Source organism: Microplitis demolitor, chromosome 1, assembly GCF_026212275.2.
Source record: "Microplitis demolitor isolate Queensland-Clemson2020A chromosome 1, iyMicDemo2.1a, whole genome shotgun sequence".
NCBI lineage: Eukaryota > Metazoa > Arthropoda > Insecta > Hymenoptera > Braconidae > Microplitis > Microplitis demolitor.
Window position 1 is genome coordinate 20,046,984 of NC_068545.1, and position 17,425 is coordinate 20,064,408.

Here is a 17,425-nt window from a genome sequence, read left to right on the forward strand (position 1 = left end):
GCAAAATGACCATGGTGATAAAAGAATTAAATAATTTGAATGGACGTAGTGCAGTCGATATGTATACATATAAATATCAATTATAAATATAAACTACGTTACGTACTCATACATCTTTTAATACATGTATATGCGTCGATTTATGCCAAATTACCCAAAAAAATATTGATATATATGTATAAATAACAATAATAATAGTAATATGAATAATGGAAAAATAACATGAATGCAAATTGCCAGGCTAAAATCTCTTGAATGAGTTTTCTTTTTCTATAACTCGCGAGTGATTAAATAAATTCATTTCCGGTTGATTTTATTCAAAATTTAAATAATTAAACTTGGGGAGAGGATGATGACGCGAGAGAATGAGAGTGTGAAAGTATAAATTAATAAATAAAATGTTATTATAAACAAAAAAAAAATTAATAAAAAAACGAATTTTGTTTCTTGTTACTTCTGATACTTTTTTTAAAAAAATCTATTTTTCATTAGCAATAATTATTTATATTTAGTTTAAATTTTATTTACGGGATAGTCCGGTAGTGTAATAAATGAATTATTGTTTGAGTAATTAGCGTTTATTTAATGATAATAACGCAGTTGATTAAATATTTTTCTCAAAGAGTGTCGAGACATAAATTTATTAATAAGCCAATAGAGAGATAGAATTAATAATTTAGTTAAGGATCTTCGTCCCAAACAGTTTCCGTGAGGATTGCGATGTTATCTAGTCCTCGCATTGGTGCGTATTCCAGATTCCACATCAGATTAGTAAACACAACTGCAATTAAATTTTTTTTTAAAATAATTAACTATAATTATTGTTTATAAAATTATGGGGATTTATACTGACGCATCTCTCCTCGATGTAAGTCGGCAATAAGTTCTGGACAAGAACTATTACAGGGATTAATAGGAGTAAGTCGTAGTTGAGTAGCACCACGTAGCTGAGCTAGAGCTATCAGACCTGAATCGAGCTCAACTCTTTTGTAGCTCGGACTGTTGTAATCCGAGGACATCAAAACCCAATTGAAGTGCGCCGGGGACACGGTACTTGAGAGAAAGTAAGGACGCTGGTAGTACTTCCTGAGAGCTTTTACAGCATTTATGTCACAGTTCTGCCAGTGGACAAACCATTTAGCAACTTCTGGTGAATGAACACGACGAAGAAATGCCGCTAGATCTGATGAACCGGTTCGGAGATTTGATGTCAGTGAGCAGGGTACCGTTTCCATCAGACGCTCGTTGCCTAAGTAGAGCTATTGATAATAAAATTATTATTTAAGAACCAGAAGTTAAGTTTTTAGTAATATTAATTTTCTAATGATGATTACATGCGTGATGTTATCGAACCAGAAGTAATCGGTGTTCATAGCAGCCCAAGAGTCCATAGCGTCAGTGATGATAGCAGGAGCATCTCGGCTTAAATAATTGTCGACTAGCTGACGATAACGTACATCAGAGAGTCGATCAATCGTTTCAACAGATTCGCAAGTCTGCAATTTATTGATGATTTATTAGAACGTCTTCCTGGATTATTATTTTTTTGTTAGATTATTTAAATTACTCGATAGCTTACGACGCAATCAACCTCGGCGATGGGATACTCATTATAGAATGGATTGGTCATCATGCAATTCTCGCGGTACAGATGCTGCCAGTTCCAGAAAGGGAGAATTTTAACCGCCAGGAGACGAGACAATGCTGAGAAATGAGTGCCGACGAAGTCTAGTTGTATTGCAGCACATGCGATGGTACCAATCACTACGAGAATTACTGTTGCACGAAGAACTAACTGGAGCCAGGAACGTCGCATTGCGGCGACAAGAGGTTGGCAAATGATGTCCATCTCTTCTTCAGTAAATCCGGCTTGCTGACAATACCTACAGATATTTAAATATCACAAATTGTTAAACTTTTGGTGATGATCCTAGTAGAGATTTAATGTATTACTTACTTGTAGAATGAATTTAACTCATCGTCAATGAGCCTTAACTTCTCTTGATGGCTCATCTCCTGAGGCTCTTTAATGTAAGCCTTCCTCGGAGCTTTAACGCACTTGTTGCTTGTCATTTTATTCTCAACTATAAATTTACTATGTAAAATAGTTGCCAACAGTTAAATACAATACTCTAGGATATGCGAGTAATTTATTTTAAATCACGACTGGATTTATTGAACTGATTGCTAATTTTGAAAAGATAGATGTGAATTCTGTACACTTATGTGTATGTATGTGGATAAGTTGCACTTGTGCGCTTGCTCTGTTTTTAACAGAGTTCCATATTGATTACGAATTTACAGGTGCATTTTCTACGTTATCATGAAACCGCATGCGTCTATTACGATGAGCTGAGTTCAGTACTTAGGATCGCATGTAAATCAAATCGGTGATGAGAAAATTTTAAAAAGGGTTCAGTATTTCCGAGGAGTTTTTATTTGACAGGTATTCTGTGACCAACTGTCCCTCAAATAGTTGACAGAAGTTATAACTTGCCAATCTGCGTACTTGCCCTCAGCTTGTAGCCAATCAAACACGTGGAATGAAATGTCAAATACTCCCAAGGTGTGCAATGAACTGCTTAACTTCCAGGTGATCGTCCTGAACGCGCTTGAGCAGTTGTCGCCTTATAACTTCATATTTTGATATTTTTTTCTAAGATTACATGATCAGAATAGACATTTTGGCTCGTTTTAGCCTATTTTCGAGGCTAATAGCTCTCCTGCTGACTCCACTCCTTTCCTCACTTACGTGTATCATTTCGCGCACTTTTTTATAGGTTAAAAGAAATGTAAAATTGAAAAATTCAATTTATACATCCTAGTTTTTCATTAGAATAATTTATAAATTTTGAATTTTAATTTTTTCGCGCTATTTTTAAAAAGTATGAAACTCTGTCGGTATTACGAAATTCTATATTTGCATTGAAGATAATATAGAAAGTATCATACAATATACATCATATATGTACATATGTCTTACATACACATACATTCGAGATAAAAATCAGGAATTTATCTGACACATATTATACAGTGTCTTCCGCCATCGATCGTATATATTTGTTAATAATTAAAAATAATTTCATTAACTGCTCAATGAGATATGTCAAAGTGATGATTATAAAATAACAGGTAGACATTTATATTTAGTACTAACAAAACCTGTTGGTTACCTATTGATTAACATAGTAACAGGCAATAAAAATATAAATATAATAAAATAGTAAACATGACGACTGCATTGTACTTAGAACACTACTTGGACAGTAAGTATATTAAGTAAACAAACAAATATAAATATAAATAAACATTTACTTAACTAAGGACTTTAAAAAAATAATCAATAGGTCTAGAGCATTTGCCGATAGAATTGCAAAGAAATTTCACGTTAATGCGCGACTTGGATGCACGAGCGCAGGGTTTGATGAAAGACATCGACAAACTTGCTGATGATTATCTAAAAAATATTAAAAAGGAATCAAACGACAAAAACAATGATCAGTTACGTCATATACAGAGTTTATTTAATAAAGCTAAAGAGTATGGCGATGATAAAGTCCAATTGGCAATACAGACTTACGAATTAGTTGATAAGCATATACGTAGACTAGATTCTGATTTAGCGAGATTTGAAGCCGAGATCCAGGACAAGGCGTTAAATAATAACCGTGTTGCTGAGGAAAGTGGTGCTAGCAAGAAGGGTAGGAAAAAATTAAAAGAAAAAGAAAAACGTAAGAAGGGAACTGCTGGTGCGAGTAGTGAAGACGAGTCGAAGAGTATCAGGAAAAAACAGAAGAAAGGTGGTTCTGTTGTTTCTTCGGCTACAACTGGTGCTGTTGGAAGTGGTGCCCAGACAGATGCATCACTAGGTCATCCAGCGGATGTTTTGGACATGCCTGTTGATCCTAATGAACCAACTTACTGTCTTTGTCATCAAGTATCTTATGGTGAAATGATTGGATGTGATAATCCTGATGTAAGTTATACTTTTTTTAATCATTTCATCATTATTCATTTTTTTACTAACTACGCGACCCACAAAGCTCCAGATTAGGGAATTAGTAGCCGATCACTTGGTATTTAAATTTTATATTCACTAAATTTTATTAAATATAAACAAATACATGGAGTAATTGGGCACTAATCTCCTATCGGGTACTAGGTCTTTTACCTTACGCCCTTTTGGCTTTAAACTTAGTGACTAAAACCTCAAGGGTGTATAAAAATATGTCCTTGTGGAATTAGTGCCGTGATATAAATTTTGATATTACCAGTAATTGGGCTTTTAATTGTTTTAAAAATACTGATAACAGCTAATTAAGATTTCAAAGCCTACACTTATTAATTTCTTTATCATTTAATTCCAATGATGTTTTTACAAGTGCTGCTTCCATGCTCTGTTTTATCATTATCATACTGATAATAAAGTGATTAGTGTTTAGTAATTTGATAAACTAGCGAAAAAAATAATAAACAAGTTAATCCCCACTTTTTATTACGTGTAATTAAAATTATTTATTTGTTTCTTTACAGTGTCCAATAGAATGGTTCCACTTCTCATGCGTTGGATTGACCACCAAGCCCAAGGGTAAGTGGTACTGTCCAAAATGTACCCAAGATCGTAAAAAAAAATAACTTGCGTGCATTAATAATTAAGAGGCAACTTATTATCATACAAAATTATCTTCTGTCAGCAAGATTGATAAATAAATTAAACACATTAATTTCATTATATAAAACAATGAAAATTAATGGGCCCTAGATAGAAATAAAATGAAATTTAGTTAGTTAGTTAATTAATTAATTAATTAATAGGTAAATTAATGGCATCTTTTCATTAAGACTGCGTTTGCATTGCATTCAATGTGAATATATTTATGTGATTGTTTAAGAAATATATATTATGTGTCTATCAATTAATGTAATGGTATTACAAAGTATTTATTTTATATATTAATGATAGATATTCATTTAGGATGTAATGCAAAAACAGTTTTATAGGTTTATCGCAGATTTATTTATACGTTTTGAGAATTGGCCATATTATTATTATTATTATTACTATTATTTTTTTTTACAAATTTATCAATACTAGTAATGTAAGTGTCAGTCGATTAATGGATTTTATACTCATCTGGCCCATTCTCGAACGTCTGTGATTTACCAATTGATTATTAATAATAAATAGGTAAATAAATTAATTAGATTATAATAATTAAAAATGTATTTAATCTATAATTATATAGCTATAATTCTTTACAACTGTATATACATCATTGTGTTTATTAATTAATTAGTTTAAATACTGTTTTTATATTTTTTAAACGAACTAATTAAAATAGTTAATAATTAAGATAATTATTATAATATTTGCACCAGTCTTGTAATATAAATATTTTTTTTACATTTTATTTAAATTAACAATAATAATTTTTTAACTATTTATCTTATAAGTTAGAAAGAAAAATCTAAAAAGAATTATTTAAATACGTAAACGTCACTTTAAATTCATATTTTCGTTATGTATTTTATTTTTAAGACAATTAATAAAAAAATTATTTATAAATCCTATGAAGACTAGACTTTTAATTATTTATCAAGTAATTAGATTGTTTGTTCGTTTGTAAAATTTAATTACTTGGTAAGCCGTGAGCTTTTACTGTTTGTTTCTTTTTTATATTATTCCGGGCTTACGTACACAGCATTGACTGGGCGGTACTGTCCAATTATAATGATAACTCATTCTGTTTGAAAATTCTTTGCTACATAAGTTACCCGTTGCTGTATAGTAATCATGAAGTGCTTTCATGCTATCAGGCGATTGCTTATGTGTTATCAAATAATCATTCGAACATCCACGAGAACGGTATTCAGTATCAAATCTTATATCATGACGACGTTCGATGTTTGCTACTGCTGATAGCCATAATCCCACTGATACATCTTCGGAATTAAATAATCTATAATAATAAAAATAAAAGTTAAGTCAGCTTATCAATTATACTAATAAATTATAAGGTCTTTTAGTTTCTAATTGTTAAAATTAATGTAAATATTTAAATTTAAAATTTTGCTTGATGTTTTTAAAAGAACAGGTCTGCACGAAGAGAAAAATATTGTCACTCAAGTAGTACACTTTGCTTTGTGACAGATAGAAATTTTGAGGGTGTTTTTTGACTTATCGATAAGACACCAGTGTTGACATTAATTAGAAATTTATGTTATCAAACAAATATCTGGTTAAAAGACTCGACGAAAGTGACAGCAAAAAGTAAATTACAAATTATTGTAAAATAAGTTATCTAAAGAATTTTTTAATTGAAATGACTTTTTTAAGATGGAAAGAAGAACACAAATTTTCTATGACTCCTAGGACGAACACCTGTACGTCTTATTTAGTTATACAGAGTTTTCTCACAGTGGGTCATCAAAATGACGATCGTATCCTTATATAGACGCCGTATGAATCTCTGGCATGGCTATCCTACAGATAATACTTTACAAAGACTATTTGCCGTATTTTGAAATTAAATAAATGAATACTTATCCAAAACTAAATACATATCATTATTTTAATGGTACTAGACTATTAAATGAACATGTAAGTATTCTTAAATAAAGTAACCGAATCGTTATTCTGATGAATCGTCATTTGAAGATACATTGGATGGTAATTCTAACAATATTTATCTTTCTATGTGGGTAATTTTCAAAAATTTTCATCAACATCTACGCCTTCAAACAAGTAAATCTACAACTTTCTGTATTTTTAAATTACCTCAAATTATCAGCATTCATAGCAATATATTTAACAAGATTATAAGACAAAACGTATCCACCACCAACAGCATACGGCAAATAATAATCACAAAGATTCCATTCCGACTCTTTCCAAGCTCCATGTCTCTTAACCTGAGCCTTTCCATTAAAAAATCCCCAGTACAATTCCTTCCTGTAGCCTTTGGCTTCCCAAGTGTCCAAATTAACCAGCAACTTGTGTATCAAAACGAAAGAGTCATCATCAACTTTAAGTAAATAATCGAAATCATACTCATCAATAATTCTTTTAAACGACTGCAAGACTTTCTTGGTCAACGTTCCATAAGCGTCGCGCAATTTTGGCAGCAGAAGCAAATCTTTGAATTTAAGCTGCTCCGATTGCAGAGTCTCATGATTTTCCAACTGAAGATTCTCTGTACCAATTACAAACAAATGTTTGACATTATCGCTCTTATCAGATAGCCAAGTTTTTCGTAACGTCACCCGTTCTTTCATATTATCAGGGGCCGTTAGTATTAATATCAGTAGTCTGTATTTTTGTTTTTTTAATTGAGAATTATTGCTGCTGTCTGATGATAATCGGCATTGTTTTAATAACAATGAATAAATTACCATTATTATTACTATTATAAATGTTACTGTCACTATATTTATACGTATAGTTAATTTTTTATTTGATAATCTTGTTAAATTATACATTATTACTGTTATTATTTTGTTACTCTTGTTAATTATTATTAATTTATTTTTTTTTTAGGCAATTTGTTATTTTTTCATTAATAAAAAAATATTCTATGTATTTACATTTTATTTTGTGTTGACATAACCGTAGATAGACAACTGTCAGCTGATCTATAAATATATATACCATATGTATGTGTAATTCAAATGTCATGAAAATTCGACTTAAAAATGTGAGATTACAATTAAAAAAAAAAATTTTATAAATTGGCGCCCAAAAAACTTCTAGATTATTATTTATTTTGTAAAATTTAACTTATGATTTATTTATTAAATAATTAAATTTATGTAAATATATATTTATAAAATGAATAATGCCACTGATAATTTGGAAGTTGCTAAAAATGATAAAGGTAAAATATAATTAATTAATATATATTTAATATCTGAGGTTATTATTTTTTTTTAATATATTAATTTATTTATTTAATTTTACTGCAGGTAAAAAGGATGAAATAAAATCATTGTTGGATGAAATACCGGTTTTGAAAGAATTATTTGACATACATTACAAAGTAGGTGAGGGTACATTCAGTTCTGTGTATTTAGCAACAATGAAATCGAATTATGATTCGAAAAAGTTTGCAATCAAACATATAATACCGACTTATCCACCGGCTAGAATTGAACGTGAATTGAAATGTCTGCAAGAAATCGGGTATGAAATTTTTTGTTTATCGTAAATTATTTAGTTAGTAATTAATATAGATTTGAGTAATTGTTTGGATAATTATTTCAGAGGCGCTGATAATGTCGTTGGTGTAGAATTATGTATTAGAAATGGACCTTCTGTTGCCTTTGTGATGCCTTTTATGAGACATAATAAATTTTCAGTAAGTTTTTTTACTTTGTTATTTATGAGTGCGAGTGCAGCAGACATGAGACAATTTATAAATTTTAAATAAATAAATTAAAGTACTGAAAATTTTAAATTTTTATTCTACTTACATTTTCTTTATTCATTCAAAAATTAAAAAAATTGACACCTGTCAGTTGCATTTACATTCATTATTATTTACATTTTCGTTAAAAAATTATATATTGGAGACGACTGATGTTTACTTTATTTAGATGAATTTCTTCAAAGTAATCAAAAGTTAGTCCTGATAAATTAAATATCATAGATGATATGAATGTAATGAATTGTTATTATTTTTTATAGGATTATGTAGGTGATATGAACCAAAACGAGCTTAAACATTATATGAGAGCTTTATTGATAGCGTTACGAAAAGTACATTTATTTAATATTATTCATAGAGATGTTAAGCCGAGTAATTTTTTATATGACCGCCGACATAAAAAGTAAATACTTTATTGAAGTATTTTTTGTTTGTTTAATAGAGTTGCTATGGTATTTAATTAACAAACTTATGTTTATCATAGATATTTATTAGTTGACTTTGGGTTGGCCCAAAATTATGTTGAAGAAACTCAGAGTAATAATAATGGTAACTTGACTGAGCAGTTTGAAAGTTTATCAATGAAAAGAAAACGCGGTGATGAGGTACTTTTAATTGGTAATTATTTTATATTTTAATGAAAAGTGTAGTAAAAGTTCGGGGTGATTTTTTATGTATAGAACAACCGACAATCTCAAGTGGCCTTAAAAAAGTCTATGGTAGAAAGTAAATGTTATTGTTTTGGTAAACCGAAGGTTTGTTCTGTTTGTTTAATGAAACCGTCGCAAGTTGCTTCAAGAGCTGGGACTCCCGGGTACAGACCACCAGAAGTTTTATTAAAATATTCTCATCAAACGCCAGGTTTGATACTTTTTATTTCGTTGTTTAAGTGAAACTCAAGCTAAAAAAAAGTAGTAAATTAAAATTACAAAATCATAAAACAGCAATAGATGTATGGGCAGCTGGTATTATAATGCTGTGTATCCTAAGTGCAACTCAACCATTTTTCCGCTGTCCGGATGATTCAACAGCATTGGCTGAAATGATAACAGTATTTGGCACCAATAAAATGCAACAGTGTGCCCGTAAATTGGGTAATTTTATTTGATTAATTTATTTTAGAGTAAACAATTCAATTCCCAGCCCTCAAAAAAAATTATTTTTATTTAATTACATGCCACAAGACGTTTTATTTTTTTTCTACTGATCCTTCAATAATTATGTTTTGAAATAATTTTAATAATTAAATATATAAAAGCACTGGGTACTTGTCGGGGCTGGCAATTGGTATTTTACTCGACAGCAATTATTTATAATTTAATATCTAAAATTTAATTTAATTAATTTACTTATTTATTTACTTTTCTTTAAATTATTCAACGTAGGTAAAAAATTAATTTGTAGTGAAAATATATCAGGAATCGATTTAGTAACACTTTGTCAAAAATTGCGTCAGAGAAGTTTTAATTCTCAGCAAAATAACACTTTTTATAATCGCAAGGTATTTTATTTTTTTTAATTTTATATTTTATTTCTTTATAAATTATAATTATTTTTTTTTGTTATAATTATTTTATTATTTCAAAGAATACATTAGCCGAAAATTATCCACCAGAAGCATATGATTTATTGTCACGTTTATTGGATGTAGATTATAAAACCCGAATTACAGCGAACGATGCGCTCGAACATCCGTTTTTGAAAGTATGACTTATGATATATATTAAACTGTAAATAGATTTATTTTTATTATTTTATTTTACTTGTAAAAGTTATACAAATTATATATATTTTGTGTACAATATATTTAAATATAACATAGTATAAATAAACACATTAATTTTTCAACAATTAACGATTAGTCTTTATAAAATAATTAGTACATAAACTATTTTAAAAAATGCTATCAGCTAGCGTTTAAAAATACAATTAGTTAATGAAAAATAAGTACTGATACATTAAATACATTAATAAAACTATTCAACAGACTCCAAATTATTATCTGATCCACTGGGCTGTACTTCAGCTTCCGGTTTCTTTTCAATAAGCTTCCACTTGGCAGCAGCTTCCAATGCCGATGCAGCCACATCCTTTATTTTCTTATTCTTAACATCCTCGCTCTTGATAAGCGCCATCAGTATCTCCATTACATCTGTCTCAATAAGCTTGGTCGCTGTTTCTTTCGTACTGTTTATCATATTAGCAACAATAACGACGCCGCGATGCTGTACATCGGAATTAGGATTAGCCAGTAAGAAATGAATGGACTCAAGCCAATTGTCACTGTCAAATATTTTCGTGCAAGCTTTGTGGCTGACTGAAGTGAGCATTGCCAGCGCTCCAGAGGCAGCGAGACTCGTGTCCTGGTCTTCGTCACTAGATAAAATAACTAAATACTTGACACGATCATTCTCACCTTCAAATAATTTAATAGTGTCTTCGCACATCATGAGATTATTTACAACCTGGGTGGCAGCGCGTTGTAGCATCAAGTGATCCTCGTACATGTAGAATTCTATTTTATGAAACGCGCCTTCCTTCAGCATGTGCTTTCTAATAGCGTCATTAACTCCAGCAATATTACAAAGTGCCATCAATGCTTCGAAGTTCTCCAATGCTGAGCATTCCTGATTCAATAAACTCAATAACGGTCTTATAACTTCCATTATTCGCTGACCAGGGAATGCAACTTCTGGATTTATCGTGATACCAATTCTAGCTAAAGCTTGTGCTGCTTGTTTCTTTCCTTTGGCAGTTCCGTTTATAGCTAGAGGTAGCAAAGCTTTGGCACCGCCTTGCTGTACTACTATACCACGTACCTCTTGTTGCCCACATATTGCATTAAAAACACGTGCTATCAATTCTTTACTATTGTCACTGTCAGTTTTAGCAAGCGCAACCAATGCAGTTGTGATTCCTTCTTTGGCCAGAGTAATGAGCCTCTTGTTAACGAAATCCGGATCATCGAGCTCATGTTCTTCAGGCACGTGCTGCTTTGCGAATTTAGCCAACTCCAACATCTCGGGTATTATTTCTTGTTTATCATAAGCGTTGCATAAATTAACTAAAGTGGTAACGCATCCGTAGATAACAGACTTGTCACCAGACTTGGCAAGTTCAATCATCGCCTGAATGGCTCCTTTGTCTTCAATTAATTTTTCTTTAACTTCAGCATCAAATGTCAAGTAAGAGAGACCTTCGACGGCCCACTTCCTCATATCTTTATCTTTTTTGGGGTTTATTAAAAACCTACGGCAAGCCTCTGCTAATTTTTTAGTTGCCCCATCAGCAAACGGTTTTATTGAGGCATCTGTTCCACTTGAGCTTCCTAATTTACACAAACCAACAAGAGCACGTACACGAATAGCATCATCTTTAGATTGGTATAGTTTCTTCAGGATATTAACGCCTTGATTTATTATAGTCGTTGCTTTGTCTTTTTTCGAAGCTGCCGCCACAATGCACTCGCACGCGACTTTCTGTTGCAAAATGTCATCTGTACTGGCCATCACGAGTATCATCTGCAAAATACCATCTCTGGCAACGATTGAATTGCCCACATCAAGTGGACCAAGAAGCAGAGTTGTTATCGCTACGGTAACACGTACTTTTGACTCAACCTCCGGGTCCAACAGTTTGTCTTTTATAAATTCATCAATTGCTGCACAAAATTTTTCCTTCGCCGCATCGTAGTACATGTTCTCGTAAATTTTAGCCAGACAAACACTCACGACCGTCCGTGTTGACGCAGTTATGTTCATAGCAGACTCATATTTATATTCTTCTAGTTCACTTGCGACTTCCATCAATCTCTGGAGACCTCTGATGTCTACCAACCTCTCGGCCCAATCCAATGCCGAGTAATGAACATTCCGCATTATCAACTCAATAAGCGCATCTCTTGCCAGCCCCGTTATCGTACGGTTTGTCGTTGAGTAAACTAAACATGACAGCAATGTGTCTATTTCATTTTTATATTTTTCGCATAATTCTTTTTGCGGTTTAGAGTCTGGTTTATTTTCCAATCCGCTGTAGCTGTTTAAAACAATCTGAAAAAATAATAAAATAAACGTTAGTATAAATTTTAATAGTTAAAACATCAACAAACTCTGGGTAATTTTATTAAAAATAAATTAAATAAAATAAATAAATTACCTGCATACAATATTGTGCAGCATTGACTCTCTCTTCATTATTACTATTAATCATTTCTAAAAACCAGGGTATGCCGATTTCACGTATGATTATTTCAGTACGTTCGACATTATTTTTACATAACTCGGCAATAATTCTTATGGATGCAGTGATAATTTCATCATTATTTTTATCGATTTTCAATAGTTTTAAAATCTTTGTAATAATACCCTCTTTAAACATCGCTTCTGCACCAGCACGTTCACGAGACAACACCAGCAAATTATTCATAGCAGCAGCACGTTTTTCTTTATCGCTTTCCAAATTGAATGCCATCTCGAACATCTGTGATACTTTTGCGGAGGTACGTGAATTCTGACGCAGCCGTTCCTCGACAATTTCGAACAAACGTGCTAAGATTGGCTGAATCGCTTTGTTCGAAGGATCGGAATTAACGACGAAACGTGCATCGCGGTAGGCCTCTTCATATTTTTCTAATGCCTCGTAAGCTTGGCACCGTCTAAACAAAGCTTTTGGATCATTTGGTGTTATCTTCAAAGCTTCATTGCAGTCTTTTATAACGTTATCATAATCTTTTTGTTTCAAATAAACGGCAGCACGATTTTTACATAGAACAGCCTTCTCATTAGTATCATCTTTGGTTATTTTAAGTGCACTTGTATAGTAAGATAATGCTTCATCCCAATTACCTTTTTGAAAGGCTTCGTTACCTTTTTCTTTTAATTCCATTGGTGATAATGTTGATTTGGTCATTTTTTATTCTGAAAGTTATTTAAATAAATTAATATTGTTAAACAAATAATCAATAAATCAATATTATATTTAATTATTATAATTTAATTAAACTAGCGACCGCCGCCGAGTATCAGTAATAAAATTATTCAATTTTTTAAATTTAATTAAATAAAACGAATATTTTTTTTTTTGAGTTTTAAAAAAAATGGTAAACGTTTCACTTTTGAATAATTTTTTTCAGTCACTTATGTCTAATTTTTTTTAGTTGTCCTAATTAGGATGATACCGAAAATAACAGACGTCAAAATTATTTTTTTCATAAAATAAATTAAATATTATTTTAAAATATGCGCAGAAGCTTTAAAGTTACGTATAAATTTAAAAAATGTTTTTTTATTAATATTTACTTTAGTTACTTACAAATAAAAAGTTATCAGATGTCTGCTGCTTTCACTATCATTGAACTATTACAATTAAATTAAATTAATTGAATTAAATTGAATATCAGTATCAATAAATTATGATACTGGCAATAGCAGAGAATAAAAAAATTTCTTTTAAATAAACTACTAAAATATTTATAAAAAGAACGAAATTTTAAAAACTTCCATGTATATTCGAAAAATTATATTTCACTTACAAGTAACTTAGAAAATTTTAAAAATTGTCTGATGTCTGCTACTGTCACTGTCACGATAAATTAAGTAATCAATTATCAAAAGTTTAGTAAAACAAATAAATACCTTTTATAATAGATGTTTTTAAAATATTATTGTTGATTGTTTAAAGTTGTATGTCATGTAGCAAAACAGTAACTGAGTAGCCCACGAGCATGCATTACTTTTAAATACCTAAAGAATAATCTAGACGACACTAGAATCAGCTTGGATGGTTTATTTTAATACACATTAATATATATCTACAAAACCCAATTCTAAATAAAGAATTGTATACTTCTAAACCCAAGTTGCATGATGATGTTGATTCTCTGCTACGTCCATTAGATTATTTTTAGGTTGTGTATTTTATTTCAATGATTCTATTAATATTTTATTATTAATTTAATTATATCTTCTATTAATAGAAACTAATCACCAGTAATTTATATTAATTAATATTTTGTCAACAATTATTTTTCAAAATTACTTGGTAAGTAACCAGAGATTTTATATTTTAAATAATAATTTAAAATCTCTAGTGTTCAATCCAATTGTACTTTTAAATTTTCGCGCGATTTTTTTTAAAGTTTCATTGGCTAAATTTTTAGCCAATCGTTAAACGAGAATTATTCTGACGTTTGAATCATTTTTTAGTCAATATGGATTAGGAATTTTCAAATATAAATTAATTGATAATTTTAAATTAACTTTACTTATTAAAAGTTATTTTAAATAAATTAATTTTACTCATTAAAAGTTATTTTAAATAAATTAATTATGAGTAATATTTTAAATGAGATATTTGTAGTTTGAATTGAATCTTTAAACTTCCGCCATCTTTTTGTAAGAATATTTATTTAAATTTTCAGACCATGTACGAGTTGATATATTTTCTCATAGGTGATGTTACGAGTATCAAATTTGATCTTTGGAACGGCACACAAACATACTGGGTAAAAATAAAATAAAATAAAGTAAAAGATAATTAAACTTATTAAAGGAAAATATTTCGAGTTGAATTTAATTGTAATTATGAACAGTTTAAGAATTTTTGGTAAGTTATTTATTTATTGGATTCCGATATTATATTTAACTACTTAGTATTAAGTTTACTTGATTCTTGTGTAATTAATTTAAAATTCAAATTTACTTGATAACAGGTCTTAGGACGATAAATAAATTACGTACTGACAGGAGATGTATCGCTTCAATAGCAAGTCTACCAGAAACTCATCGCATGCTTCAAAAAACCGTGAGGTAAATTAATTATTTTAAAATTTAATGAAAATTTATTGTCCTCGTAAATTTTTTATTTAAATTGATAAAAAAAAATTAAGGGATTTTGCGGAAGCTGAGTTGAAACCGATTGCGGGACAACTTGACAAAGAGCACAAATATCCAGCGGAGCAGATTAGAAAGATGGGAGAGCTAGGATTGATGTCGATAGCGACAGCAGAATCTCTTGGAGGCACTGGTTTGGATTACATGGCCTACGTGATTGCCATGGAAGAAATATCTCGAGGATGTGCTAGCGCTGGTGTAATTATGAGCGTAAATAACTCATTGTACTTGGGTCCGATCGAGAAGTTTGGTAATGAAAAGCAGAAAGAAAAATACGTAATACCATTTACAGACGGTACTAAAGTAGGATGTTTCGCACTGAGTGAGCCTGGGAATGGTTCTGATGCTGGTGCAGCTTCGACAGTTGCTAAAAAAGAAGCTGATGGCTACCGAATCAATGGAACCAAGTGCTGGATCACTAATGCAAATGAGGCTAATGGTATTGTACTGTTCGCTACAACTGATAAGTCCAAAAAACACAAAGGAATTAGTGCAATAATTGTCGATTCACCAACAAAAGGTCTGGAGATTGGTAAGAAAGAAGACAAACTGGGCATTCGTGCAAGCAGCACTTGTTCATTGATGTTTGAAGACTGTCTAGTACCACCAGAAAATATTCTTGGTGAACCCGGCATGGGTTTCAAAATAGCCATGATGTCTCTTGATGCCGGGAGAATTGGAATTGCAAGCCAAGCACTTGGTATCGCTCAAGCTTCACTTGACTGCGCCGTTGAGTACGCAAGTAAACGTATGGCCTTTGGTAATCCGATAGTAAAATTACAGGCAATCCAACAAAAAATCGCCGATATGGCATTAAGACTCGAAAGCGCGAGATTATTAACATGGCGAGCTGCTCATCTCAAAGACACCAATAAGCCATTTACCAAAGAAGCCGCGATGGCTAAATTAGCAGCTTCCGAAGCCGCAACTTTCTGCTCGCATCAGTGCATTCAAATTCTCGGTGGCATGGGTTACGTGTCTGATATGCCAGCTGAACGTCATTACAGAGATGCCAGAATTACTGAAATTTATGAAGGGACTTCTGAAATTCAGCGACTTGTCATCGCTGGTAATATCATCAAAGAATACGGAGTCTCTGGTTGATAAGAATCTCACAAATTAATATTTTTTGAGACCTACAGCCTTGACATATATTTTTACGATAATAATTAAGAAAAAAAAATTAATGAAATGAAGATATTTTTTATACTAAGATTTAAGAAATTCATAAATCTATATGATATCGATCAATGCAATTTTAAGTTATAAGTGACGTTTAAAAATGATTTTATGTATGCAAATATATGTATATATTTATAGTATAAAAAAAATGGGAAAGGAAGACTATAAATAAATCCAGAAGATGCTTTTATATATATTATATATATATATATGATATTGAAAGATTTTTAGGAATCAATAAACACCTTGTGATTTGCTATAGATACTCTTGAATTTTATTAGCCTCACGATCACGTGACTTTGACATTGTATATCCTATTTTAAATTTAATTGTACACATGTATGCACATTTACATACATTTTATAAGGATTAAATCGTCGGAGCTTTGGCAGCATTGTGGTGAACACGGACCACAATTATAACTCTTTAATTTATAATTTATTAATTAATAATATTTATTTCAATTCAATTGTAATTTTTTTTACCTCAATTTAATTAAGAACAGATTAATTTTTGCTAAATTAATTAATTAATTAATTACTAGGACACAAATAGACTTATTGCGCACAGTGAAATTCAATAAAATAGTAACGATCACGTTTTATTTATTAACTTTTGTTTTTATAACGACTTTTGACGTATTATTTATTTTGCTATCGTGTAAGCACAAGCCTTTTCTTCAATTCAATTCAATTGATCAATTAATTATTTATCTGACTATTTTTAAACTCTATATCCATTTATCTGTTTAAACATTTTATCAACATGAATTACAACTGACGAGAAAAAAATTTTAATCCATTAAATAAAATTTTTTTTGACTTACATTTATCTATCGAAAAATAATTCAATTCAGAGAGAGATACCTGTTACATATTTCAAGTTTTATTTCTACAGTTATTTTTTTGTTAGAATAACATTTTGTT

General features: G+C 30.6%; 6 protein-coding genes across 7 annotated transcripts; 3 read left to right on the forward strand and 3 right to left on the reverse strand.

The window, feature by feature from the left end:
• Positions 1–582: 582 nt before the first annotated feature.
• Positions 583–2,759, reverse strand: LOC103571278 (uncharacterized). 2 transcript variants are annotated; one of them, XM_008549396.2, is made up of 5 exons: positions 1,958–2,759; positions 1,580–1,883; positions 1,335–1,496; positions 854–1,259; positions 583–781 (listed from the first exon to the last, which is right to left on the reverse strand). In XM_008549396.2, exons 1-5 carry the CDS (start codon positions 2,071–2,073, stop codon positions 681–683), a joined length of 1,089 nt encoding a protein of 362 aa, XP_008547618.1. In that variant the 5' UTR covers positions 2,074–2,759; the 3' UTR covers positions 583–680. The 2 variants fall into 2 exon arrangements, with proteins under 2 accessions (XP_008547618.1, XP_008547617.1); XM_008549395.2 differs by having other exon boundaries at positions 1,568–1,883.
• A 249-nt stretch (positions 2,760–3,008) lies between these two features.
• LOC103571276 (inhibitor of growth protein 5) lies at positions 3,009–5,246 on the forward strand. The gene is made up of 3 exons (XM_008549394.2): positions 3,009–3,269; positions 3,351–3,979; positions 4,537–5,246. The coding sequence occupies exons 1-3, from the start codon at positions 3,233–3,235 to the stop codon at positions 4,636–4,638; spliced, it is 768 nt and encodes a 255-aa protein (XP_008547616.1). The 5' UTR covers positions 3,009–3,232; the 3' UTR covers positions 4,639–5,246.
• A 125-nt stretch (positions 5,247–5,371) lies between these two features.
• Positions 5,372–7,486, reverse strand: LOC103571274 (beta-1,3-galactosyltransferase 6). The gene is made up of 2 exons (XM_008549392.2): positions 6,782–7,486; positions 5,372–5,963 (listed from the first exon to the last, which is right to left on the reverse strand). The coding sequence occupies exons 1-2, from the start codon at positions 7,480–7,482 to the stop codon at positions 5,678–5,680; spliced, it is 987 nt and encodes a 328-aa protein (XP_008547614.1). The 5' UTR covers positions 7,483–7,486; the 3' UTR covers positions 5,372–5,677.
• A 305-nt stretch (positions 7,487–7,791) lies between these two features.
• LOC103571275 (cell division cycle 7-related protein kinase) lies at positions 7,792–10,215 on the forward strand. Its single transcript, XM_008549393.3, has 9 exons — positions 7,792–7,877; positions 7,966–8,182; positions 8,264–8,357; positions 8,687–8,829; positions 8,911–9,031; positions 9,107–9,287; positions 9,371–9,520; positions 9,812–9,927; positions 10,014–10,215. Exons 1-9 carry the CDS (start codon positions 7,832–7,834, stop codon positions 10,134–10,136), a joined length of 1,191 nt encoding a protein of 396 aa, XP_008547615.1. The 5' UTR covers positions 7,792–7,831; the 3' UTR covers positions 10,137–10,215.
• LOC103571273 (protein unc-45 homolog B) lies at positions 10,166–14,331 on the reverse strand. Its single transcript, XM_008549391.3, has 3 exons — positions 14,060–14,331; positions 12,582–13,342; positions 10,166–12,475 (listed from the first exon to the last, which is right to left on the reverse strand). Exons 2-3 carry the CDS (start codon positions 13,332–13,334, stop codon positions 10,403–10,405), a joined length of 2,826 nt encoding a protein of 941 aa, XP_008547613.1. The 5' UTR covers positions 13,335–13,342; positions 14,060–14,331; the 3' UTR covers positions 10,166–10,402.
• A 535-nt stretch (positions 14,332–14,866) lies between these two features.
• On the forward strand, positions 14,867–16,759 carry LOC103571272 (short-chain specific acyl-CoA dehydrogenase, mitochondrial). The gene is made up of 3 exons (XM_008549389.3): positions 14,867–15,029; positions 15,136–15,232; positions 15,313–16,759. The coding sequence occupies exons 1-3, from the start codon at positions 15,008–15,010 to the stop codon at positions 16,418–16,420; spliced, it is 1,227 nt and encodes a 408-aa protein (XP_008547611.1). The 5' UTR covers positions 14,867–15,007; the 3' UTR covers positions 16,421–16,759.
• Positions 16,760–17,425: the final 666 nt, after the last annotated feature.